The following is a 26,726-nucleotide window of genomic DNA, read 5'->3' as shown; positions in this document are numbered from 1 at the left end:
ATTTTTGGCCAAGAACTTCTTCACAATTTTGACTAAGTATGGGATTGTGTTCCCTGCCGGTGGGCCGGCTTGCACTCTTGAGAACATCTCTCTCAGCTAGCTTCCTCTTTTTCTCCATATAGCCACATCCTCTGCGGTGGGCCGGGCTTTGGCCGCCGCCCGGCGGAGAATTTCTTCTTCAAATTCCTTCATCTCCCTTTTCTTCATGTAAAGGCATTAGAATGCCTTTTCTTGCCCCAATTCCTCCATACTCGACTCGGTTCCTACAAAAGGACACACAAAATGACAAGTACGGGGATCGGGCTCAAATGCAAGGAAAGGCACACGAAACCGACTCGTTATGAGCCGGAATGCGTAAAAGAAAGAGGGAAATAAGGTGCAAATAATTCATATATCAACCTCCCCACACTTAAACCTTACTCGTCCTCGAGTAAGTCCAAAATCAATGCACAAGTCCCTACTAAAATAGGTACGGAGAGTGAGTGCACAATATAAGCATCACTCAACTAAACTACTACTTAAGCCGATCGAGTATTAGCGCACTCAACGCCCCTTCAACTCACAATTTGACACTCATGAGGGGAGAGTGCCCTATTGCAAGGCAAGTTGGGTCTTGCAACAAAATTTTTGATGCGATCACTCAATTAAGCACAAGTCGACATGTATGATGCATCACAAAAATCAAACCGCTTTCCTCATCTAAGCGGCCGTTTTACTTTGAACGATTAAAGGTTTTGGTCGGGAGATACCGTCTCATAGTCTCGGCGGGGTGTCAATGCCCTAATGGTGGCTCAAGCAACCGCAATTTGACAACCAAATGCCTAGGAAACAAATTCAAAGGCGGGAAAGGGGGAAACAGAGCCTAACCTTCGAGAATCACATGACACACTCGAGATTCAACCAATTTGACCCATGACTAAGGGGACCAAGACTACCGACTTCCTCACGGTTTTCACTAATCTCTCATTTCGTTTTTGGAACGGGTGATTTTTGTGCAAAAAGTAACCAAAATCACTCATCTACTCGACTCGTGAGACATGCCCGCAATCTAACATGGAATCTTCTCCTACAAGACCACTAATGAGATGCAAAAAAAAGGAAAATATGCATAAAAGAAACAAGGGTTGTAATGGGGCTAGGCGATGGGTCGAAACGGGATTGGTGCAAGCACCGTTATGGATCATTTGGAGTTTTAAGATCAAGTAGTTGTCAAAATCTCCTATTTCTTCCCAACTTATTACAACAAATGAATGAATCAAAAAGAACATGATATTAGTTGCCTAAATCACACAAAAATTTGAAAATTCGACTCATTTGGAAAAACATCATTTTCCCTTTATTTTGCAACGCCTTTTTCTACTCCTTTAATGATGCATAAGGAGTGTTGCTCGGCTTTTTCTCATCAAACATAATTCAAATACATATAAGTAAATCTCTTTTCTTTTTCACATTTTTCTTCTTTTCTATTTTTCTCTTTTTTTTTTTTTTTTTTTTTTTTTTTTTTTTTTTTTTTTTTTTTCAAAACCTCTTTACCCAAGGCAAACCAACTAAACCATCATTCCGACTCAAGTGGATTGTGCACATCCACTAAACCAAGATTCAAATCCCTTTCTTCATACTACCAAAACTCATAGACAACTTTCTTGATCAAGGTCGGTTGTTTTTGGGTTGTAGTTAGTATCGTAGGTATCAAATGAAAGGCCAAGGCTCAAAAGGGGTAAACAAAATCGGTCCTAGTCTAAAGGGTCGAAGAATTAGGCTTATTTGGCAATGTGAGGCTAAAAAAAATCGAAATGCAACTTGTTGTTTCAAAATATGCATATAGATGAACATCTCATGGTCTAAAAGGAAAGGACGCCATGCTTGTGCGTCGTGATGTGACACGCCACGCGAGGAGCCTACTCACACCTAAAAGGGGGACCGGGTATGGATGTACCGGTCCCAAGGAGGCTCTAATCCTCACATTTGAGTAGTTAGGTCGAAATCTAGGTCTAGTCTACGGTCTATGGTCTCACAAGGTGGTCAAAACTCTCCGGTCTAGCCTCATTTCCCGTATATAACGAGGATGTCACAAGGTGCAAGCCAATAGGAGGGGAAAGACGCGGCCAAGACAATATCATCATTGAGGTATCATACTCCCTTCCTAGACCAAATTTGTTCAAAAATTTATGTACAAACTCGATGCAAAATGTAAATAAAGCAACAAACACGTATTCACAAGGTACGAAATGCATTTCTAAGTACTAGCAACCTAAATAAACATGCAACAATTGTCTAAACCTAGCAAACGTAAGCAACACACACCAAGTTCCAAAATGGAACATCCTCATCAACATAGCCCATCCTCCTCCATATATCCAACAATATAAAGGAAAAGAATAGGAAAGGAGAAAGAGATAGGAAAGTTTAAACCGAGCGGTCTTCAAGTCTCCTAATGCCTCAAATGTCCCGTGTGTGCCTGCGCCACTTGTTAGACAAACATATATATACAATGCAAATATTTTTGTAAATTTTTTGAAATTTTTCAATTTTTAGGCATTTTTTTGAATTTTCATCAAATTTAAAGGTGCAAATAAATATTCACAAGGTGGATATTTCCCTCCCCACACTTGAAATTTACATTGTCCTCAATGGAACAAAGTATAGGGAGAGAATAGGAAAAATAAACAACATATTTTTGGTGGTTTTTTAATTTTTGAAAATAAAAATAACATATTTTTGGTATTTTTGATTTTTGGAAATTAAAATGCATGTTTTTGGTTTTTTTTTAGGCCCTCCCCACACTTATTCATTTACATGGGAGGGCAATTGAGTGAAATAAAATAACATGTTTTTGGTGGTTTTAGTCGTTTTTGAATTTTTTAGTTGGTTTTTATTTTGGAAATGCAATGCATGCTCTAGTCTATATGCTAAATTTAAATGACAATGCAATCTATTCTAAGTGAATGCAATTACTAAATGTGACAATATATTACAAATTGAAAGCTAATGCAATTCTATATGAATGCAACTATATGAATTTCTAACTAAATGCATACAAAATTTAAATATGAATGAGAAGTTTGGATTGTTGGGTACATACTTGACATTTGGATTGAAAAGGGAGGAAATATAGGCCAAATTCGAGTCCGCCTAAGACTCAAAGTCCCCGTTATCATCATCATCATTGTTATCATTATCATCATCATTGCCATCTCCTTCCACCGCTCCAAACGCGGACTTGCTAAGGAAGTCGTCGGTGTTCATGGGCTCGCCGAAATTGCCGCCGGAAGAAAGGAAACCACCGGATGCCGCCCCGGAGCTACTCCCAACCTCGGGGCGGGAGAAAATGGAGGGTGTACCCTCGAACCATTGAGCATCATGCCCCTCCTCTTGAGAAGCGGGAGGGGGAAAAACGGGTGGGGTAAAATAATCCGGCCGGATATTGATGTCGGCGTAGACAAACCGGTTATCCTTGTGGTAACCACCATCCGGCTCAAGGAAGTAGGAGGGGTGGAGATGTTGGGGGTGCTCGTAGTTCCTCCTCATATAATCATCATAAATCGGAAATTGACCCACGGAGGTGTCATAATATATCCGATCCAACCTTTGTTCAATACCCCGCCTCTCATTAGCGGCGGTTTCCAAACCCAACCGCATGTCACTCATGAATTTGACCAAGTCGGCATGCATAGGAGGCGGGGGAGGAGGGATGTTGCTAGAGGTGCCTTCACCAAAATTACCCCCCCAAGGTTGAGGTTGGAAGGTGGAGGGTGGCCGGAAGGAGGGCATGGAGTAGTGGAGGGAGGATGGAGTCTCCCTCCGGTTGTCACGACCATAGGTAATGGGGTTGGTCGGGGGAGGTTGGGTTTGATCGGGCTCCTCCTCAATTTCAAGGAGGTAGGACTCCTCACCGGGCTTGATTTTGAATTTGGAGGCATTGGGAATTGGGACGGAATTTTTCTTTTGAATTTGCCAATACTCGATTCCATCAAAAGGGTTGACCTTGATCCACTCTAGGCTTTTCGTTAACCATTGCTTGGTGATGTAGGTCTCCCCCCGGATCCACCTCATATTGTTCAAGTTCACCGGCCGGTCAAGGTTCTTGGCAATTCGGGTTATTATCCCACCCACATGAAGAGGGACTTTTTGCCCCGGCGATTTAGAAAGTGATTGCAAATGGAGGGCCAAATGGTGACCCACATTGATTTCATAGGGGGCCGGGGTGGTGAGTAAGTAAGAGCCTAGAATCTCCAATTCGGTAACCCGAAAAACCCATGGCTCATGGGTCGCAAAAATAGAACCACCCACAAACCGATGCCAAATGCGAATGGGGGCATTGTGGCACGCAATTTCCGGCCTTTTCACGCCGGCTTGGTCATCTAAGCCCGAGATGGCTTTCCACACCCGAGAAAAGTGATGGGTCTCGGGTGCCTTGAATTTTGGGGGGTTGGTAAGGCCGAAAATTCGGCAAAGTCTTCCTAGGGACAAGGAATGATCACGGTTCATCAACCGGAAGTGAATTTGCTCAACCATACGGGTTTGTCGGTGCTTATCAAGACGGAAACTACTAAGGAATTCCCAAGTGAGGCGGGGATAAGTTTCCTCATGCAAATCATATAAGCCTTTCATACCAACACCCTTAAACAATTCAAAGGTTTCGTTGTCTAATCCCATATTTCTCATAGCCGGTCTACAAATGAATTTTGTCGGGGTTAAGGGGCGATTTTTGAACAAGATAAATTTACCTTTTTGTTCTTGAGTGACGAACTCAACATCCGGGAAGTCGGGATCCGGGTTAGTGTCGCTCGCCGCCGCCTCAACCAAAAGCCGTTGAGCTTCCGCCATTTCCGACCTAGTTCTCTTGTTAGCCATCTTTAGATTGAAGGAAATGAGAACAAAAAGGGAAGGAGGATGAGGGGAATGAAGGAGGGTGAGGTGAGGATGATGATTAATGGTGATGTGGAAGGGTTAGGGTTAATGGAGGTGAGGGATGAGGGAGATGAGAGAAGAAGGAAAGAGAAAGGAATGGGAGTAAATGGAGTAACACGGGCTGCTTTCGTGGTTAATAAAGATCCCCTGCCGGTTTGGCGAACCGGCAGCCGGCCAGCCGGTAGGGGATTCGAATTTGCTTCAAATTAAAACCAACGCGCTGCCGGTGGAGGGCACCGGCTGCCGGTCCACCGGCAGAGAATTCCCCAGTACTCTCCTTTTGATGCTCAGAGGATCCCCTACCGGTGAGCCGGCTGCCGGCCTGCCGGTAGGGGTTTCCTTCCTCTTCAATTTCCCAAATTTCACCATAGTAAGAGGTCCTCTACCGGTGGGCCGGCTGCCGGCCTGCCGGCAGAGGATCCTTCCCCTCAAACTTCCTTCAATCTTGGCTCAGAATGTATTCCTCTGCCGGTGGGCCGGTTGCCGGCCTGCCGGTAGAGGATTTCTCTCCTTCACTTTTTCGCCATTTTTCAACTAACATGGATCTCCCTGCCGGTGGGCCGGCTGCCGGCCTGCCGGCAGGGAATTCTTCTCAGCTTAATTTCTTCAAATTTTTCAGAAAAATTTTCGACGCGCTACCGGTGGAGGGCACCGGCTGCCGGTCCACCGGCAGAGAGTTACACTGCGTCAATTTCAACTTGCTTTTCCTCCAATGCTCACAAATAAATTTCCAATTCCTATCCTTGTCCATTTTTTCGAGTTTTCAACTTTCAAACCGACGACTCGTGTCGGGATCTCGGGCGAGGATAGGGGTCCCACCCCCAAATTCAACTTTGTCAAGAATTTCCAATCCAAACTATCTCACACTCTATCTACATGCATGCTATTTACAAATGGTGGTTCTTGTGGAACTCCACCAAACCAATTCATTTTCAAGAGTTTCAACTTTCCCTCTCCTCGGGGAGGGGTTCCCCGAGATAGAGTACTTCAATTGGGCCTTTGTTGTCGCCGTCGTAGTAACGCTTTACTCTTTGACCATTCACCCGAAAGGTGCCTCCCTCTTCACTCCAAAGCTCAAAGGCGCCATAGGGGAACACCTTCATCACTTTGAAGGGTCCGGACCACCTTGACTTGAGCTTTCCCGGGAACACCTTTATCTTGGAATTGAAAAGGAGAACGAGGTCTCCAACACTTACCTCTTTTTTCATGATCTTGGCATCATGCCATTTCTTCGTTTGATCTTTGTAGATTTTGGAGCTCTCATAAGCCTCCAATCTCAACTCCTCAAGCTCATTCATTTGGAGGAAGCGTACTTCTCCGGCGGCATCAAAGTTAAAATTCATTTCTTTGAGAGCCCACCAAGCCTTGTGCTCCAATTCCACGGGCAAATGGCAAGCTTTTCCGTACACAAGCTTATACGGGGTGGTGCCAAGTGGTGTCTTGAAGGCGGTTCTCAATGCCCACAAGACATCCAGGAGCTTTTGAGACCAATCTTTCCGGCTCTTGTTGGCTACTTTCTCCAAAATGACTTTGATTTGGCGGTTAGAAACCTCCACTTGCCCACTAGTTTGAGGGTGGTAGGCAAGTGCGGTTTTGTGCCGCACACCATGCGATTCAAGAAGAGCCTTGAAGGTACTCTTTCGGAAATGAGATCCGCCATCACTTATAACTACCCTTGGAGTTCCGAATCTTGGGAAAATCGTGCCTTTAAAAAGTTTCATCACAACTTTGCTATCATTGGTGGGGGAGGCAACCGCTTCAATCCATTTGGATACATAGTCCACCGCAACCAAGATGTATTCATTTCCACAAGAGTTGGGAAAGGGTCCCATGAAGTCTATGCCCCAACAATCAAAAAGCTCAATCTCTAATATGTTAGTCAATGGCATCTCACTTCTCTTCCCTATGTTCCCGACTCTTTGGCAAGCATCACACGATTTAACCAAGTGGTGAATGTCTTTGAACATGGAGGGCCAATAAAACCCACCTTGGAGGATCTTGGCGATAGTTCTAGAAGTGGCCAAGTGTCCCCCGTAGGCGGAATTGTGAACCCGGTCAACAATTTCTAAGCCTTCCTCTCGAGACACGCATCTCCGGAACATACCATCCCCACACTTGCGAAACAAATGTGGGTCATTCCAAAAGTACCTTCTAGCATCATTTCTCAACTTCCTCCTTTCTCTTGGCTCCATTTCATCCGGCAAGAAACCGCTTACAATGTAATTTGCAAGATCCGCAAACCAAGGAGTTTTGGCGGTAACTTCCATGAGTCCATCATCCCGCAACCACTCATTGATGGGTCCACTCTTGTCTTGTATCCCATGGTCTTCAACGGTCAATCTAGATAAGTGGTCGGCTACAACATTTTCCGAACCGGCCTTATCTTTAATCTCTAAATCAAATTCTTGAAGAAGAAGGACCCATCTCAAGAGCCGGGGCTTTGCATCCTTTTTCACCATCAATTGTCTCAAGGCGGTGTGATCGGAGTAAACCACCACCTTAGACCCAACAAGGTATTGCCGAAATTTCTCCACGGCATGAACAATTGCCAACATTTCCTTTTCGGTAGTAGCATATCCATATTGAGTTTGATCAAGAGTCTTGCTTGTGTAATATATCACATGATGCTTCTTATCCACAACTTGCCCAAGTACCGCACCAACCGTGAAGTCCGATGCATCACACATTATCTCAAAGGGAAGATTCCAATCCGGAGATCGGATTATCGGTGCCGTGACCAATGCTCTCTTCAACCTATTGAAAGCTTCAAGACAAGAATCATCAAACACAAAGGGGGAATCCTTGAGGAGTAAAGAGGTTAGGGGCTTTGCTATTTTTGAAAAATCCTTGATAAAACGCCGATAAAACCCGGCATGGCCTAGAAAACTTCTCACTCCCTTAACATTGGAAGGGGGTGACAAGTTCTCTATGACCGCAACTTTGGCCCCATCGACCTCAATACCCCTCCTTGAAACGATGTGACCGAGTACAACCCCCTCCTCCACCATGAAATGGCACTTTTCCCAATTAAGGACGAGGTTATGCTCCTCACACCGTCTCAACACACTAGCCAAGTTCTCAAGACCAAGCTCAAACGAGTCCCCATGGACACTAAAGTCGTCCATGAAGACTTCCATGCTTTTTTCAAGGAAATCTGAAAATATTGCCATCATGCACCTTTGGAAGGTGCCGGGCGCATTACAAAGCCCGAATGGCATCCTACGGTAAGCATAGACTCCTATTGGGCAAGTGAAGGTCGTCTTCTCTTGGTCATCCGGGTGGATGGGAATTTGGAAAAACCCGGAATAACCGTCTAAGAAGCAATAATACGCATGGCCCGCGAGCCTTTCTAGCATTTGGTCAATGAAGGGAATTGGGAAGTGGTCTTTGAGGGTGGCGGCATTGAGCTTGCGGTAGTCAATACACATTCGCCACCCGGTCACGGGTCTAGTGGGTAGGGTGGTGCCATCCTCTTGTTCAACCATTTGTATCCCCCCCTTTTTGGGTACCACATGAACCGGACTAACCCATTTGCTATCGGTAATTTGGTATATAATACCGGCCTCTAGGAGTTTCAACACTTCGTTTTTCACCACCTCGGCCATCTTTGGGTTAATCCTTCTAAGACCGTCAACCTTGGGTTGACTCCCCTCCTCCAAAACTATCCTATGCATGCACAAACTCGGACTTAAGCCCTTGATGTCATCAATGCTATACCCAAGTGCCCCTCTATAAGTTTTCAAAATTTCCAAAAGCTTCTTTTCTTGGGACTCACTTAGGTTAGCACTGACGATCACCGGGTAGGCCTCTCCCTCATCAAGGAAAGCATACTTGAGTGAGGGAGGCAAGGGTTTGAGTTGTACCTTTGGAGGGAGAAAGCCCTCCACTTTCTTTAATAGCTCTTCATCGACCTCATGATCCTCTTTCATTGCCTCATCATGCAAAGAGATTTGAAAAACCTCTTCCATCTCCGCCTCTTCACGGGCTACTTCGTGCACTACTTCATCAATTACCTCGATTGTGCTCAATCTTTCTACACTTGGACCTTTCATCAAATTTGGCAAGTTAAATTCGATTTTGTTGCCCTCAATTTGGAAGGTTAGCCGCCCATTCTTCACATCAATGAGAACTCCTCCGGTAGCCAAAAATGGCCTACCTAGGATGATGGGAGTGTGGCTATCCTCCGGAATATCAAGGACAACAAAATCGGTGGGAATCAAAAACTTTCCAACCTTGACGGGCACGTCCTCAAGCACCCCCATAGGGCGTTTGACGGACCTATCCGCCAATTGGAGAGTCATGGTAGTGGGAGCCAAGTTTTGAATGCCAATCCTTCTTGCAACTTTCAAAGGAATAACACTAACACTTGCTCCCAAGTCACAAAGAGCTCTAGAGATAGGAACACCGCCAACTACGCAAGGAATGGAAAAGCTTCCCGGGTCACCAAGTTTAGTGGGCAATTTGTTAAGGATATGAGCACTACATGCTTCTTCCATAGCCACTATTTCTTGGTCACCCAAGACTCTTTTCTTTGTCAAAATGTCTTTTAAAAATTTTGAGTAGGTTGGCATGTTCATTATCACCTCCGTAAAGGGTAGGGTAACCTCAAGTTTCTCAAGCATATCACAAAATTTGGCATACTTGAGGTTTTCCCTACTCTTTATGGCTCTTGAAGGGTAAGGAATTTTAGAAACAAGTTGGGAATTGGAAGATACCTTTGGAGGAGCCGAACTTTTTGTTACCTTTTTAGAATGTTGCAAAGGTATTTCTTCAATAGCTTCCTCCTCATAAGGGAGTTCTTCCACATATCCATCAACATCCTTGCCCACTTGAATTCCTCTTCTAGTCAAATCTTCACAAGCTTTCTTTCCTTTCTTGTCTTCATTAGCTTTACCCGAAGCCTCAATGGGTGAGCTTTCCTCTTCATCATCCACTTCTACCTCATTCCCCTTGGGATCTTCATCAACTTCCAACTCAAGGTCTTTGTAAGGGTCCTCAAGCTCTAAACCACTCCTTAGCACTACCGCATGAGCATGGTGGCTATTTGAGGCATCTTTGGAGCTTTGTCCTTGAGCCAACAAACCACCGGGCGGCCTTTGAGGGTTAGCCATAGCATGAGAAGCCATCCTAGATTCCATTTCCCTCATGTCCTTAAGAAATGTAGCTCTCAAGTTTGCTTGTTCTTGTTGAGTAGCTTTTGCAAAATTAGCTATCTCTTGGCTATGTTGAAGTTGCATGTTCTTAATCATCTTCAAAAGCTCCACTTGAGAGAGCTCACCTTGGGGTTCTTGATGAGGTTGGTTGGCTATGGGTAAAGGGAACCCATAGTCATATCTAGCATTGGGACCTTGGTTGTTGTTTTGCCCCACTTGAAAGTTACCTCTCGGACCATAGTTGTTGAAGTTTGATCCTTGACCTTGTTCTTGAGACCCTTGAACATACCCTTGCCCAAATCCTTGATTTGCTTGATTTACTTGATTTCCTTGGTAAAACCCTTGGTTGCTTTGGTTTCCACCAAACTCTTGGTGCCCTTGTTGTTGGTTGCCATAGTTTTGGGGCGGGTTGTTGCTTGACCATTGGTTTTGATTTCCAAAGTTATTTCTTGGGTTTGGGAGAATTCCCTTGGTTGAGCAAAACAAAACCGGATTGGTTTGGGTTTGTGGTTGGAGATGTTGGGGGTTTTGAACATTGGTGCTTTTGTAACTAAAGTTGGGGTGGTTCCTTAACCCGGGGTGGTAGAAATTGGTATTTGGATTGTAGACATTTGGGTTGTTGTAAGGAGGCCTTGGTGGCCTAGGATTGTTGTTGTAGCTTTGAAAAGCGTTCACCTCTTGAGCATTCTCTTCATAGGCACCATTGTAATTGTTGCCACACAAGTCATATGTATGACCACTTCCTCCACAAAGTTCACAACTCGAGACTTGAGCAACTTCTTCCATGGGCGGCCCAAATGAGGTCCCGGCTTGGTTCACTTGATTCCTTGAAAACTTCTCAAATTGCTTTGTGAGCAAGTCGAGCTTGGCATTTGTATCGGAGTTGGAGGCATTTTCCTTAGGGAATTTCCCGTTTCTTCGTAGCATGTTCCCTCTAGAACCATAGTTTGCCTCCGAGTCTACCATTTTTTTGATCAATGCCGTGCCCTCTTCATCATTCAAGTGGTCAAAACCTCCCCCCGCGGAGGCATTTACCATCTCCTTAGTTCTTGGTAGTAGAGTTTGGAAGAATGTTTGAGTAATGTACCATTCCGGTATTCCATGGTGGGGGCAACTTGCTATCAAATCTTGATAACGGTCCCAAGCCTCACCTAAGGACTCCCCATCCTCTTGTTGGAACGTATGGATCTCGTTGCGGAGCATCGCGGTCTTTGAGGAAGGGTAGTACTTGGCCATAAACGCTTGAGCCAAGTCATCCCAAGTAGTGAAAGTGTCCGGTGGGTGAATGTTCAACCACCGGTCCGCTTTGCCCGTCAATGAAAACGGAAACAACATCATTCTCAAGGTGTCTTCGGACACCCCATTCTTCTTCATCATTGAAACTTTCCTCTTAAATTTCCGGAGATGGGCATGGGCATCTTCCTCAATATGACCTCCAAACAAGTCCTTCTCAACTAACCCGACTTGGGCGGGGTGCATTTCAAAGTTGTTTGGGGCCAAGGTGCCAAAGTTGATGGGATTACATGAATCATTATGGTTAGGCCGGTTGTGATCTCTAAGAGCCATTTGTGGTGGGTGGTTTGGTTCTTGATGTGGTGGTGTTTGAGGTGGACTATTGTAATTAAGGAAGTTATGAAAGGGGTTTTCTACTAAAGTCTCAATTGTGGTATTTGGTTGAACCGTAGTTGTTGTATCAAAACTTTGTGGGATGTGTGAGTTTGGTTGATCAATGTTTGCTTGGGTGGAATTGTTCCTCACTCTTTCAAGGGTCCTAGTCCTCAAGGTCCTAAAAAGCCTCTCGGGTCGGGAGTTGAATAGGAGAGCTTGATGATTCCTCCTAGGCATACACTTGGCAAATCGTAAGTCTCCTAGTGTTTTTACACACTAGGGAAAGGCAAAAATCACACACACTCTACAAACAACAATCAACTACTAAAGCAAAATGACAATTGAGACAAGATTAAAGCAAAGACTCTAAATGAAACTAAGCATAACCTAACGCCATCCCCGGCAACGGCGCCATTTGATAGTAGGAAATTTGTCGTCTACTCCCTATATCAAAACTATTTGTAAAACCCGAAAAAGCGTAGTATTTAGTCGGGGTCGAACTCAAGGACGGCGGGGGTTGCTACAAAGTTCAATTATGAGTCAAGTTTAATCAAAATTAAGAGTAAAGGTTTTGGTTATAATCACTAGAGCAAAAGACAAACAAGATGATGATAACGAATACGGTTAATTAAAAGCTAGGGCCTTCGGGGTCATCAATATGGGTTAGGGGCAAGCATGAAGGTCAAAAAGGGTCAATGGTGATAGAATAACCTAAGATGAAGAACCAATGTCTTGGGTATCTTAAGGGTGGCTACTAATTTTCATTAAGCATCCCTCCTCTCCTAACATACATCAAGACTCCCAAAAACTTTCTTTCTAAGGGAGAATTAAGCAATAAATGAAGAAAGGCCAAAGCTTTCACTTGAGCAAATCAACAAACACCTTGAGTGCAATGAATAGGAAAGTTAAACAATTTCACCAAAGACCAAAATGTTCAAAGAATCATGCCCACAAATCCCATAAAGAATCACCCTAAACCCTAGAAGGGATCTACTCACTCATGTTAAGGGAAATTATGCTAAATAGAGAAGAAAAGCAAACAACACAAGGAGAAGACATAATGAAGGTTGTAACAAAATCAAAAGACAAGGAAAATGTAAACAAATGATAAACAAGTGAAGGGAAGGAGAGAAATTATACCAACAAAAGGAAAGATGGAAGCTTGATTGATTAATAAGAAGGAAAACCCTTCAAAATCCCCAATACAAACTTCAACAAACAAGTGTAAACAATTGACTATTACTAGAACTAACTAATTCTTGCTAAATATTAATAATAATTATTGAAAGATTAGAACTTGATTAAGGAGATATTACAATAAATATGGAATGTTTTTCAGATCTAGGGTTGTGTGCAAAAGGGTTTAAGGAGGGGGTATTTATAGGCTATCATTGGATTAAGGGAAGAAAGAATGAAAAAGCCCAACTCGTGTAAAGTGCTCCTGTGCCGGCGGGCCGGCTGCCGGCCTCCTCTGCCGGCAGCGCGTTGCTTCAAAAACTGAAAAAATGAAGGTTGCGTAATCCCCTGCCGGTGGGCCGGCTGCCGGCAGAGAATTCCTCTTCTTGGGATTTTCTTCCAATTCTTAGTGTCAGGTACCCTCTGCCGGTTGACCGGCTGCCGGCTACCTGTGCCGGCAGCGCGTTGATTGAATTTTTGGCCAAGAACTTCTTCACAATTTTGACTAAGTATGGGATTGTGTTCCCTGCCGGTGGGCCGGCTGCCGGCCTGCCGGCAGAGAACATCTCTCTCAGCTAGCTTCCTCTTTTTCTCCATATAGCCACATCCTCTGCCGGTGGGCCGGCTGCCGGCCTGCCGGCAGAGAATTTCTTCTTCAAATTCATTCATCTCCCTTTTCTTCATGTAAAGGCATTAGAATGCCTTTTCTTGCCCCAATTCCTCCATACTCGACTCGGTTCCTACAAAAGGACACACAAAATGACAAGTACGGGGATCGGGCTCAAATGCAAGGAAAGGCACACGAAACCGACTCGTTATGAGCCGGAATGCGTAAAAGAAAGAGGGAAATAAGGTGCAAATAATTCATATATCAGCAGGCTGGACCTTACCTACGTTGCCTGGAACCAAATGAAGCCAGACAGGTCATAGAAGATATACATGATGGATACTGTGGAAATCATAAAGGTGGCAGAAGCTTGGCAAGCAAAGTCCTCAGGACAGGCTATTTTTGGCCAACCCTGAGAGCTGACTGCATAGCATATAGCTCCAAATGTGAAACCTACCAAATCCACTCCCCTTATATCCACCAACCGCCAGAGCTACTACATTCCATCTCAGCCCCCTGGCCATTCATGAAATGGGGCATGGACATAGTAGGCAAATTACCTCAAGCGCCTGGACAAAAAGTTTTCATGCTAGCAATGACTGACTACTTTTCCAAATGGATAGAGGCAGACTCTTTACAGGCAAGTCAAAGAAAAGGATGTCATATCATTCATCAAAAGGAATATCATATGCAGATATGGAATACCTTCAGAAATAGTCTGTGACAACGGTACACAATTTGTGGGAAAGAGAACAGCAAACTTCTGTGCACAATGGAATATCAACCTAGTTACATCTACACCAGGCTACCCAAAAGCCAACGGTCAGGTAGAATCAAGCAACAAAGTAGTAATCAGCTGCCTAAAGAAAAAGCTGAAAAAGGAGAAAAGGAAGATGGGCAGAAGAGCTCCCCTTAGTCCTGTGGGCTGACAGGACCACACCCAAAACAGCCAAAGGCCATACACCATATTCCCTGGTCTATGGCTGTGAAGCAGTAATACCAGCAGAAATTCATGTGCCAACCACCAGAAGCAGCTTGAACACCATAGAAGAGAACAGGCCCCTATTGCAAGATAACCTGCTCCTAACAGAAGAACTAAGGGATGCAACCAAAGTCAGGATCGCCTCCTATCAACAGGCAGTCGCCAGAAGTTATAACAAAAATGTCAACATCAGAGTATTCAAAGAAGGAGACCTAGTACTAAGAAAAGTCTTCCCCAACACCAGAGAAAAAAACGTAGGCAAACTAGCCCCTACATGGGAAGGACCGTACCTAATTGATTCAATAGTAGGACAAGGAGCCTACAGGCTACAAAATTTGGAAGGAGAAATGATCCATAGGTCCTCGAACATTTCCCACTTAAAACTATTTCATATCTAAGAAACAGGTAAACCTACCTACTTTATATACGTGTCAATGGAACTTCCTGCTATGTGTTAAACTACCTGTTATTCTTAGCTTTATTTAAAACTTTATCCCAATCCTGAAAACTTTTTTTACGCCTTCTCTTCACTCGTTATATGCTATATTTTAGGCTTAAACAAATGTTCAGGATTGAGGGCCACTCCACCCAACCTGAATAGCATTTCTAAAATGCCCTACAATTTAGCACCTGCCTGTCTGACCTAAAAACTAAACTGAGCTCAGTACATAAAAAGGCAAGTACAATGGTGGAATAGACCAGAGTACTTGTCAAAATAAGCCCTCCTGAAGGCTGAGGGCCATAAGCCCTCCTGACCGGCAACCACCCTCATTTTAAAGCCCTCCTGGCAGGCAAACAGAGCCACCATTCCCCATAAACACAGGAATGAGGGCCATAAGCCCTCCTGACAGGCATTACTCTAACAGAAAAATACCACATGAATGTACAGGTACAAATTTAGTCAAGCACAGCAAGAAAATCAAGAGAAGAAAGGATATATATATTAATACCTACCCAGGAATATACCCTTCCCAGGCAGGAAGAACAACTGTTTATCCAGGAAATACCCAAAAACCAACAAGAACAAGTTCTAAACTGTTTGTTCAGGGAACATCCCCCCCTGAATAGGCCAAAACGACACAAAATTCCACAACATAACAAAAAACAAACTAGCACGCCTTGGAAGCTGTAGCAGAGCCAATTCCCTCATCAGCAGCCTCCTCTTCTTCATCTCCCTCCCCTTCAGCATCACTGTTCTTTCCCTTGGATGGTGGAGAATCCACTTCTTCATCAAAGATGTAGTTTACGAGCTCGGGATAAGTGGTATTAAGATCAGCCAACTCCTGATCAGGATTCCAAAAAGGCCTGACCTCAACAGGCTCCTTCATGGCATCCACACGACCCTTGCCAAAGAAATACAGTGCAGCATCTTTGTACCTGGCCTGAACCTCATCCCTCTCTACAGCCAATTCTTCATTCACCTTCAACTGCTCTTGCATAGCCTGCTTTTCAGCCTTCAATTCTTCCTGGGCAATATCAAACTTAGCCTGAAGAGCTTTTAGAGCATCCTGAGCAGATTTCAGCTTAGAAGACTCCACCACCAACCGAGCCATCCCTGCCTCATTATCCTCCTTTAAAGAGTGGTTCTCAGCCTTAAACACCTCCAACTCAGCCTTAAACTTTTCAGCATCTTTTTTCAAGATTTGCACCTCCCAGTCCAGGGTATTTTTTAGGCTGTGGACTGATTTCAGTTGACAGGCGCTCCTCAGCATATCATTGACATTCTAACAAAGAAAAAAATGCCTATCTAAGCCACAAAAAAAGAAAACACACACAAATATCCATAATAAACAAGCCAAAAACAAAGAATATATACCTCCCGAAGCATGGTAATCGGGTTGGCAAAGATAGTCCCCGGAACGGTACATAGCAACAGCCAAAAAGCACGGTACATCCTCTCCGCCCGATACTTGAAGTAGGGATCATCAACCACAAAAGCCTCGAGCCTCAATTTGTTCCTTGGCAAACCGGACCTCATCCATACGAGCCCTAACCCCCGACCTCGTGAACCCCTCCCCGAAGACTCATCCACTCTCTTCCTCTTCTCGGACGGTCACTCTCATCCACAACCTTCTCGGCGATGCCAATCAACCCCCGCACAGTTCCTGAATTTGAACAAAGACTATCACTTCCCGTAGCCTCACCGCTCTTTGACTTCTCCCCCGTAATTTGAGAGACCCCGCCTTCACCAGAGACAGGACACAAAGCTAGCAATCCCGGCGAAGCCCCGGTAGCTGCACGATGAGTTTCTAAATCAGCAATATAAACATGTGTCCAATACAAGAAATAGAATGACAAAAGAAAGCAAAAGAACTTACTCCCTGACGAAGACGCCCCTTGAACCTTAGTGCTCTTCACTGGCTTATATGTACTCAACTTGGCCTTCTTAAAACGAGGCATGGAAGCTTGCCCCAGACAGGCAGGCCACACCCTCTCCTCTTCGTGGCAATGCCATGAACGCCGCTATCCGGTCACCACCTCGGCATCGTGGATCATTCACCCAATCATTTACTACAAGAAGGCATGGGCAAAGTAAGTAAACTCTCCAAAACATATTATTGCCAAACCAAAAATAATACAGAAAGAAAATTACCTCCTTCAACAATTGGGTAATTGAGATAGTCCAGTCGGGGGCAATTGAATCAGCCTTGCTAAACATATAGGTTTGAGCCCATCCTTTATCATCCCTTGAATCAAAGTTGGTAATCAGGTGAGCCATCTTCGACCTGACTCGAAAATTAAACCTTCCAGTAGAATGACTCTTCAGGTGATAGACATTCTTGAAGTCATCCAGGGTAATAACCAACTTATACTTAGAACACAAATGCTCAACAGAATGGACAATTTTTCAGACCATTGGCATGAGTTGAAACGGGGGAACCCTGATAGCCCTAATCACCTCGGTCATGAAAGGAGAAAAGGGAAGGCGACACCACCCCCGAACGCCCACTCAAAGATACAGAACCAGCCTGGACTACTCCAATTAGCCCTGACCGGACCGCTCTCAGGAATCCAAACCTCAGCCCCATGAGGAATAAGGCCCCTGCCCTTTATATAATGCTCAAAAGCTGATTTTAGTTGATTGGCTTCATGAAAAGAAGCCGCCAAAGCCCTAATAGGAGTATATTCAACCCCCTTATAAGAGATGGACAGAATCTCTGGGGCAGCAACAACCTCCACCACATCATCCTCAGGGATGATATCAGGGACCTTCTCAACCTCGGCAGAAATCATTTCAACTTCAACAGGAACTTCTTCAGCCTCAGCAGGAGCTTTGGAAGCCGCTGTCCTTCTCCTACCACCAGCCATATCTTATTTTTCTGGAAAATGAATTTTTGCAAAGAGAGATTTTTTTAGAAAGAGAAAGAAGAAAATTAGAGATTGGAATGTGAAGACAAACACGGAAAAGGCGGGATATTTATAGCCGCAAATCTAAAACGGCTAGAAAAGCAAGTGGTAGAGACTAATCATGACTCTCCTAGGGTTTTGTGAACCTACCCTATTTATGGCAAGTAACCGTAACAAGAAGTTGAACCAAACACTAATTCTAATCCGATAAAGAATCCCTGCACAAATCCTTCGTCTGGCCCAAATTTTATCTCTTTATTCCTGGCCAGACCCAATAATGGAATAAGCAGATAAGGGGCAATTGTTGGGCCCAAAATTATCCTGCCTGACCTGACATAGGTCAGGCAACAGCCAAAGCCTAGTTCCAAGCAAAAGACATCTGAAACCAGAAAATGATCAAGTATAGACAGACACCAAACAGGAGTTGATGAAAGACATGCGAAAGATAACCAGTAGCCTGAAAGGGAAAAGCACCAGGCTATTGCAGGCGACAAACAGGCAGTTTATATATATTCCCTACAAAAAAAGAAAGCCAATTCAAAGAAGGAAAAGATATAGGAAGCAGTCAAAGCAACGGCCAAATAAGATGGCAACCACCTCCGAGTAAATAGGGCACAAGCCCTATCTACCAGGAAACCCTAAACGAAAGAAGATGAGGCTAGAAGAACAAGTATAAATAGAAGAGAAGATGAAATCAGAAGGATCATGACACACCCTCATTCCTACTTACACTTTTGTATTCGTAAGCAATATAATTTAGCCTGTCACGCCTGATATACGAATACTCTGTCAGGCTATCTAAAATCATAGTAACAATAACTCCTGGCTTGGTGCCCGTGGTTTTTTCCCTTATTCCCAGGGTTTTTCCACGTATAAAATCTTTGTGTCATTATTTATTAGTTGTTATTTCACTTAACAATACTAGTCAGGCAAGTTGTTTGAGTTAGATCACCCTACTTATAAATCCCTGGCAGGATATCCTAGATCAGTGAAATCCCTGCCAAAACAGTAACAAAAAAAAGTTTGGCAAATTGTCAGCCCACTACTCTTGTTGCAACTTTGGAGCTCGGAAAAGATTTTTTTTGCTCGTCCGGTTATTAGAGGTCTATGGTACATATGGAGGACGGAGCTGGTTATCCTAGGGTTGCAAATGCGAGTGGAAATTGATCATTTGGGATGTAAATGACTTAGGGTGGCACGATTATACAAAGACCATAGGCTAGGACTAAATGTGTTGAGGGACCTACTTGATAAGATGGTTGAGTTGCAGTTTGTTTGGGTACCATACACACAAAATGTCTTCCAACATGTATCACGTAGATGCTTGGAGAATCAAGAGCAATGGTATATAATTGCTCCCTTAATTTGCTTTGAGATGTTGTAATGGCACCTACCAAATAGGTGTATGCGACAATTTGGGCGAGATCTAAGCATTCCTGAATTATGTAATACTTTTGTGGATTTGCATAATGTTAGTAGACAAGGGAATTGTACAACAAATTATAACCAACTATATAGGGCGTACATAAGGCAATGATAAAACCTTATGCGAAAAAATAATTCAAGAAGGAGGCCAATACTTTGGGTTAACGAGTCGGGACAATGAGTACTACGAATGGTACACCCCAATCACTAGTCAATGCATTGCTCCACATAGTAGCCATGTCTATGATGACTACGCAGATCATCATTATTACTACCCTACCGCCACCGATTATCAAATGCTAGTAAGTCATTTTTAATTATTTAGCTTTATATCAATTTTACTTATTTTGCTTGACCATTTAATTTTCAAATGTTGATGATTTACATTGTTGGAGTAGGTGTCCTCCACAATAATGTGTCTACATAATAAATCTCATAAAAGGAATATTAGGGATATAATATTTATTTTATACTCGTCAGTTGATTAACGTATATCGGTAACGCTCAGCTGACTAGAGTTAGACGTTAGTGTCGTTTGACGGCGGTGTTCAACTGATTCTTTTCGGTCACACCTATAGGATGAAGCCATATGGAAAAGTTAATTATTTGTATAAAATACAATTTAATTAGCTACTGGAATAATAGGACTAATAGTTAGTCAAGTGAATCTGTGTTTTGAGACCAGTTTGTAACTCAGGCTAGGTAAATTTATTATTCAATTACACAATAATTGATTAATAAAATTTTATATCTTATTTTAATATAATTAAATAGGACCGGATTTAGTAATTATAAGGTTAATTTACTAAATATTTGAAGTAGGTGTATATATTGTGAGACGGAGGTAATTAGGTAATTAAGTTTACAAGGAGTTGTAAAACTAGCTAAGAGGGTTTTATAAGACACGTTTTATATTGATAAAATGGTAAAATATCACTTAAGAGGTAAGTGTACATTAGTCATTAGTTTGTATTATTCAAGTGTTAAATAATCAAATTAATATTTAATTATATATGATAATTAAATATTAGACTTATAAGAATTTGTAAGACAAATATCGGAAATCAAAATGGACTCGAAAGACTCCATTGAGCTGCCACATATGAGATGATTATTATCTTCATGTGGTTAGGCATTTCCCACTATCTTTTGTTCTTCATTTCTTTACATTTGGTGGTCTATATATACCCTACTTACTCAACTCATTTAAGATAATTTTTAGTGTGTAAAAATTGTCCCAAAAATTCCCTTGGAGCCATGTAAAGAGGAAAGAAGAAAAAAAAATTTGTTCTAGTTTTCTTCTTAATCTTCAACATCAAAACCTAAAACCAAATTCACATATATTATTAATCATCAAATATTATATAGTAATAATATTTGTTGTATTATTCTAGTAAATTCTAAAATTATCTAGTTATTAATTTTAGGATTATTTGGGTAAAGTCTTGGGTGCCACTAAAAGGAGGTCATCTACTTTGGCGACTTTGTGTTGAAGGAGGATCATCCATTATTTAACTAAGCTCAAGAACAACAAAGGAAGGAGTCATTTGTTGTGCCCTTATATTTCCATTTTATTATCAATGTAAGAAATACATCTTAAATCTTACTAATTTTAGCATCTAGTATGCATGCATGTAATTAAGACCGCCTTAAATTAAATTAATTTATTATTTACATTTAATTAAAGGAGTCTAATTAGGGTCTTAAACTAAGATACATATTGTAGACCGAGAGCAACATATACACCTACAACATGGCGACAACAATGCTTAACGGTATGCCGGATGATGTCCCTTTGAATCATTGTGCAGTGATTGAAAAAAAGCGTACTTGCTCACTTAATGTCTTTATGTCACACCAATCAAGCAAATCTTGTACACTATGAAGAGTCAAGACCGCCTTCCCCTTCACGATACGACTTTCACCATTTAGAGCACCATTTTCAATTTCCACCAAGCCAAGAGGGCGAGGGAGGTGCATCATCGTCAAGGGCAAGAAAAAGGAGAAGAGTCGTCGTCAAGATTAGAAATTATGCGATATACAAACTTATGGTTATGGTTATGTTTGTTTTGTTTTTATTTTAAGACAATTATCTTGTATTAAACTCAAACTTATTGAAGTTTTGTTTATATTTTAAGACAATTATCTTGTATGAAACTCAAACTTATTTATTTCAATGAAACGGTTTGTGATATATTCTCATGTCTTTAATGTTAAATGTTGTTCCTACTGGATTGATGATTACATGTAGGTTTAGCTAATTATAGTGGAGCATAATGCTTCTAGTAGATATCGTTTATAATTTTTTTTTAAAACCTCTTTTGAGCATAATGCTTTTGGTAGATGAAGACATAAATAGGCATACATAGGGAGAATGAGGTAGAATGACTGTATCTTTTGAGCCTCATCTTCTCGCTGTCTCAGACATCTAGAAGATAGAGCCTCCAAATTACAGCCATTATGATCCATTTTATCCTTAATCCTTTATACCTTTTCACTATCCTAGAGAGCGAAAAGTACCTATTTAAAAAAAAACGCAAAAAATACTGACGCTGACTCATTTTTGGTAAATAATTTGAAACCCGCCCTATTTTGTTAAATAGTTTGGGTTTCAACCCCATTTAAGCAAAAAAAAAATCGATATAAGTGTCCTGAACCATACGAGGTTGCTCTCTCTGGCATATACTCGAATTAGGAAATTAGATATTAGATATTTGGTAATAAGAGTCTCCTGATTTAGGTGAAAGTAGGAGTCTATTTTTAAGCTATAAATATAAGTCTCATGAATTCTTATTATTAACGTTAACGCACTTGCAAAAGCAAATCTCCCAAATAAAAAACACCATGAAAACCAACAAGAAGGAGAAGAATGGCGCCAGTAGACGTAACAAGATGGAAGATCAATTTATTAATGACTATCAATTTTATGATGAATATTGTATTGCAACTAGTCTTTCTTAAAACGGGCGAAATATCATCTTACATAGGTTAAATAACCATAATAAATTAGTGCATCGTTCATCAACATTAATGTCAATATGATTCCACCCAAACCGATAAACTGAATTTGCAATTTGTAATCTTCCATTTTCGATACACTGAACTACTATGTCTAATACAACAAACTTGCGACGGGTCAATTAATAGGGTAGTTTAGGAATTGTAATTCACCCCTACTACTAAGAGAATAAGAATTCTCTTAGTTTTCCCTCCAACCCTCCAAAAAGCATCTAGCTAAATAAGGTAATAAATAAAATTTTCTTTCATTACATTATTATCTTTTCAATGAATATATTTTTATAAATAAACTCTAATTTTTTTAAATAAATTCATAATTATGCTTTTTTCAATAAAATAAAATAAAATTGATATTAAATTATAAAGTATAAGTTGCTAAATTTTTCAGTAATACAATAATTATTACTGTAGAAAATAATTTGACACATGCTTACTATTAGCTTTGTGACAAAAAACATTCACTACAAAAAATTCACAACTTAAATAAAAAATTTTATTAGTTTTCCATTTCAATTTTTTTTATTTCATATCAAAATACAATAGAGTGAACTGATAAATATTAATGAGGTGAAAATTTTAAAAGTATAAATCTTCCTATATACTAAGAGAATACAACTTCTCTAAAATTTTCCCTCCAAAGTGTTGAAACTTATATATGGAAATAAATTAGATTTTCATTTATTAAACTAATTTTCCATTTAAAATAATCTATATATAAAAACTTTATCTCCTATTATTAACATCTAGACGAAAAAAATTTTTTTAAAAAAATTTGATTTAGTTAAAATATTTTCATAAAAAACACAATTCATGGAATTATTCAATTCTTTTGATTAATTTTAATATTACTTATCATTTATAAAAATTCGCGAGATATAAATCTAAAATCTATAACTAATACACTAAAAATTAAAAGGCCTATATTTACCGCGCATTTGCGCGGGATCTACACTAGTTCTTATAATTAATTGATTGCGACGGTTCAATTACATACCATATTAATTGCGGGTCTGGGAAACAAGCTGGGGACAATTGACTGTGCGCATTTATTGAGTGTTTGTACAATATGTACTTGGCCCATTATTTATTATCATTTATTTGCAATAAATGTGAAGTGCATTTAATGCCATATCTTTCTCATAAATGCTAGGCTTTTTCAGTTCTTTATTGTTGCATTTGTAAGAATGCCAAAAACACCAAATCCCATTAATTTCCTCCCTATTGTTCACAATCATATATTCATCTTACAATCAATTGTCAAAATTTACGTTCTTAATATCTAAAAAATCGTGCGATCAAAAAATGGCTGACAGATGCATACTTGACGGTACCCTAATCGATGGAGCCTTAATTGACGTTACGATGGAGGACGAAGATGATGATGATGATGTCATAATTCATCAAGGGTTGACGGATAAGAGTAAAGGTATGTATAATTAAGATGTGTATGTTGTGTAGAACTTATAGCTTATTATCATTGACATTATTAGGACACAAATCCAATAATAAAATTTACAATTTGTAAACATACAATGGTCTCGGCTATCCATGGCTATCGATATAATTTTTCGTGTGTTAATGTCTATATTTTTTGTATCAATGTCAACTAGTTGAGTCATAAATAATCACAAGGCAGATATTGTCGTATATCATATTCCAATATGTTTACACTTTTACTGCTATTGTCAAACTGTCAACGCTGCAGTACAACATATTATTAAAAAACATATGTTGTATATTTATGAATGTCTCTACTGTCAGTGATTATGTGACCTAATAAATATTGTACCACATATTATCTCAAGGCACTTTATAAATCTACTTAATGCTTACATTTTTTATTTTAATGACACCATCTCAACTACATTACTTCAGTTCATATAAATGTAAATGTCGTTTGTATTTCTCACAAAGGTGTTTACTTTTATTGCAAATGTCACCTGTCAACTAGAGTAAGACATATAATGTAAAATGCATTTGTTGTGTTGTATTTTATTGATGTCTATACTTTTTCTTCTAATGTGATTCTGTTAACTAGATTATCTCAGTTCATATAAATGCACATGTTGGTGGTTTTTTCAGAAAGGTCTATACTTTTAGGACAAATGTCACCCTGTTAACTAGAGTAAGGCAGATAATGTAAAATGCACTTGTTGTTTTGTATTGTATTGATGTCTATACTTTTAGAGCAAATATCACCTTGTCAACTAGACTATCTCAGTTCATATAAATGCACTTGTTGTTTTGTATTTTATCAATGTCCATACTTTTTTCTCTAATGTGACCCTGTGAACTTCAGTAGGTACTGATTATTCGAAGTCTCAATCGGGGATGACGACAGAAAAATGGGAAGAGATCTACGAGATATATCGAAAACACTCACAGGCTGTTGGTTTCAGCATTAGGAAAGCAATTTCTCGCAGAGCAAACGGGCCTGGCACACCCGAAATCGAGAGATACTTTGTATGCTCGTGTGAAGGAAAACATGGAAATGATTTACCCTATATTGCTATGAACCAATCTAGGAATGCTGCAATCACGCGGTGTGAATGCAGAGCTGGCCTAAGGTCGCAATTAAACGAGGATGTGCAATGGGAGATACTGCAACATATCACACTACACAACCATGCATTGACCCCCACGCAGTGGCAGCAGCATCACCGATCTGAAAGGCGAAAAAGCGATGCCGAGGCAAAGAATATAAGGGCTATGACAGAAGCCTTAGTCCGCCCATCTGCTCAATACAAGGTGGCGACTGCTGCAGCGGGGGGTGAAGCATTTGTTGGACACACAAAGAGGGATCACGTTAACTTTGTACATAGGCCGAAGAGTAAAGCGATTGAGGGTGGTGATGCAGCCACACTTGTTAATCTTTTAACTAAAAGACAATCGGAGGACCCGGGTTTCTTCTTCCGTGTGCAATTCAATGAATGGAGGCTATGTCACCTATTCTGGTGTGACTCAATGATGAGGGAGGACTATCGATTGTATCATGATGTACTTATCTTTGACACAACGTACCGCACCAATAGGTACAATCTTATACGCGGTGCGTTTGTCGGTATAAACAACCACTGGTCCAATGTCATGTTTGGGTGTGCTTTTCTATCGGACGAGAAAGAAGAATCATTTAAATGGTTGTTCAAGGTGTTTAATGAAGCTATGGGTGATGATCTCCATCATGTCTCCATTTTCACTGACCAAGACAAAGCAATGACAAACGCTCTTGAAGCTGTATTTTCTGTTACAATTGTTAAATTTTGCACATGATCCGATAATTGTACAATATGTGACCACTCAAACTATGTTATGTTAATAATCATTCTAATGTCAACAATTATCTAAAATATGGTCACATATTTTACCTATGCACCTGTCGTCTTAAATTTATATGTCACTAATATATCACTATATGTCATCATGTCAACTGAGGTTATTAGATATTTCAATTGTCAACATTATTCCAATATGTGATGACATATAATATAGATTAATTCTTGAGACATATTTCTAATATGTCACCATATTAAGGACTTATGTATACACTAAAATCAGTTCCGGTGTTGTAAACATCTAACCTCGAGATAGTAACACTGTCTTCTAACCTGAACAGGTGTACCCACAAAGTAGACATAGGCTATGCCAATGGCATATCCAACAAAATGTCATCTCTCACTGTGGATCTTTAAAGCATGATAGGCCATTCCAGAATATGTTCAACAAATGCCTGAATGGTTGCTTTAGTGAAACTGAATTTGAACCGACTTAGCGAACAATGACGACAGAGTATGGCCTCGACAACCACCCATGGTTCAATAGACTGTACAGTCTACGAAACAAATGGTGCACTGCGTTCAATAATATGTATTTTTCAGCGGGTATTCTATCTTCGCAAAGGAGCGAGAGCACAAACCATGCAATGAGTTTCCAAGCTTCAAAAACAACTTCAGCTACCGAATTCTTTGGTATAAATGAAACGACTGTCCGGAGATGGAGAGAAGAGGAGTAGCTAAAAGAATTCAACTCTATTAGAGCGACCCCAACCTCCGTGTTCCCCCTCGTGGACCTCTTGCAACATGCGTCACGGATTTACACTCTGCATCTGTTTCGTGTGTTTGAGAAAGAGGTTGGGCTTACCATGGGTACCCGGGCAGCTATTATACAATCCAAAGACTCTACCCTATTGTACAGGGTCCACACTGGCGGCAATGAGGGATCATCCCATCATGTGACTTATGATTGCGTGAACCATCTAACTGACTGCACTTGTAGGAAGTATCAAGTGATGGGTATTATATGCAGTCACATCATTCGTGTCCTCCACATGCACTCTATTCAGGAAATCCCGACTGCATACATTCGAAGGCGGTGGACTAAATTCGCAAAGACTGAGGTGTGGAATCGTTTACTCCCAGCAAACATGCGTCGAAGCGCTACAAACGAGGCCATCAATTGGCGACGTTCAATGTTTACAAATGTCAACAATATGATAACAAAG

The 26,726-nt window shown here is 41.1% G+C and overlaps 1 protein-coding gene and 1 non-coding gene across 2 annotated transcripts; both read left to right on the top strand.

The window, feature by feature from the left end:
* The first annotated feature begins 11,160 nt into the window (after positions 1-11,160).
* LOC141589417 (small nucleolar RNA R71) lies at positions 11,161-11,267 on the top strand. The gene has a single exon (XR_012520356.1). It is a non-coding gene; the product is annotated as a small nucleolar RNA R71 (small nucleolar RNA).
* Positions 11,268-23,530: 12,263 nt separating this feature from the next.
* On the top strand, positions 23,531-25,498 carry LOC141587697 (protein FAR1-RELATED SEQUENCE 5-like). The gene is made up of 2 exons (XM_074409171.1): positions 23,531-23,654; positions 24,531-25,498. The coding sequence occupies exons 1-2, from the start codon at positions 23,531-23,533 to the stop codon at positions 25,496-25,498; spliced, it is 1,092 nt and encodes a 363-aa protein (XP_074265272.1).
* The last annotated feature ends 1,228 nt before the right edge of the window (positions 25,499-26,726 follow it).

This window comes from Silene latifolia, chromosome 6 (genome assembly GCF_048544455.1).
Source record: "Silene latifolia isolate original U9 population chromosome 6, ASM4854445v1, whole genome shotgun sequence".
In the NCBI taxonomy this organism is placed as follows: Eukaryota; Viridiplantae; Streptophyta; class Magnoliopsida; order Caryophyllales; family Caryophyllaceae; genus Silene; species Silene latifolia.
Note: the sequence above shows the minus strand (reverse complement) of the source record. Positions and strands in the feature narration are given on the sequence as shown.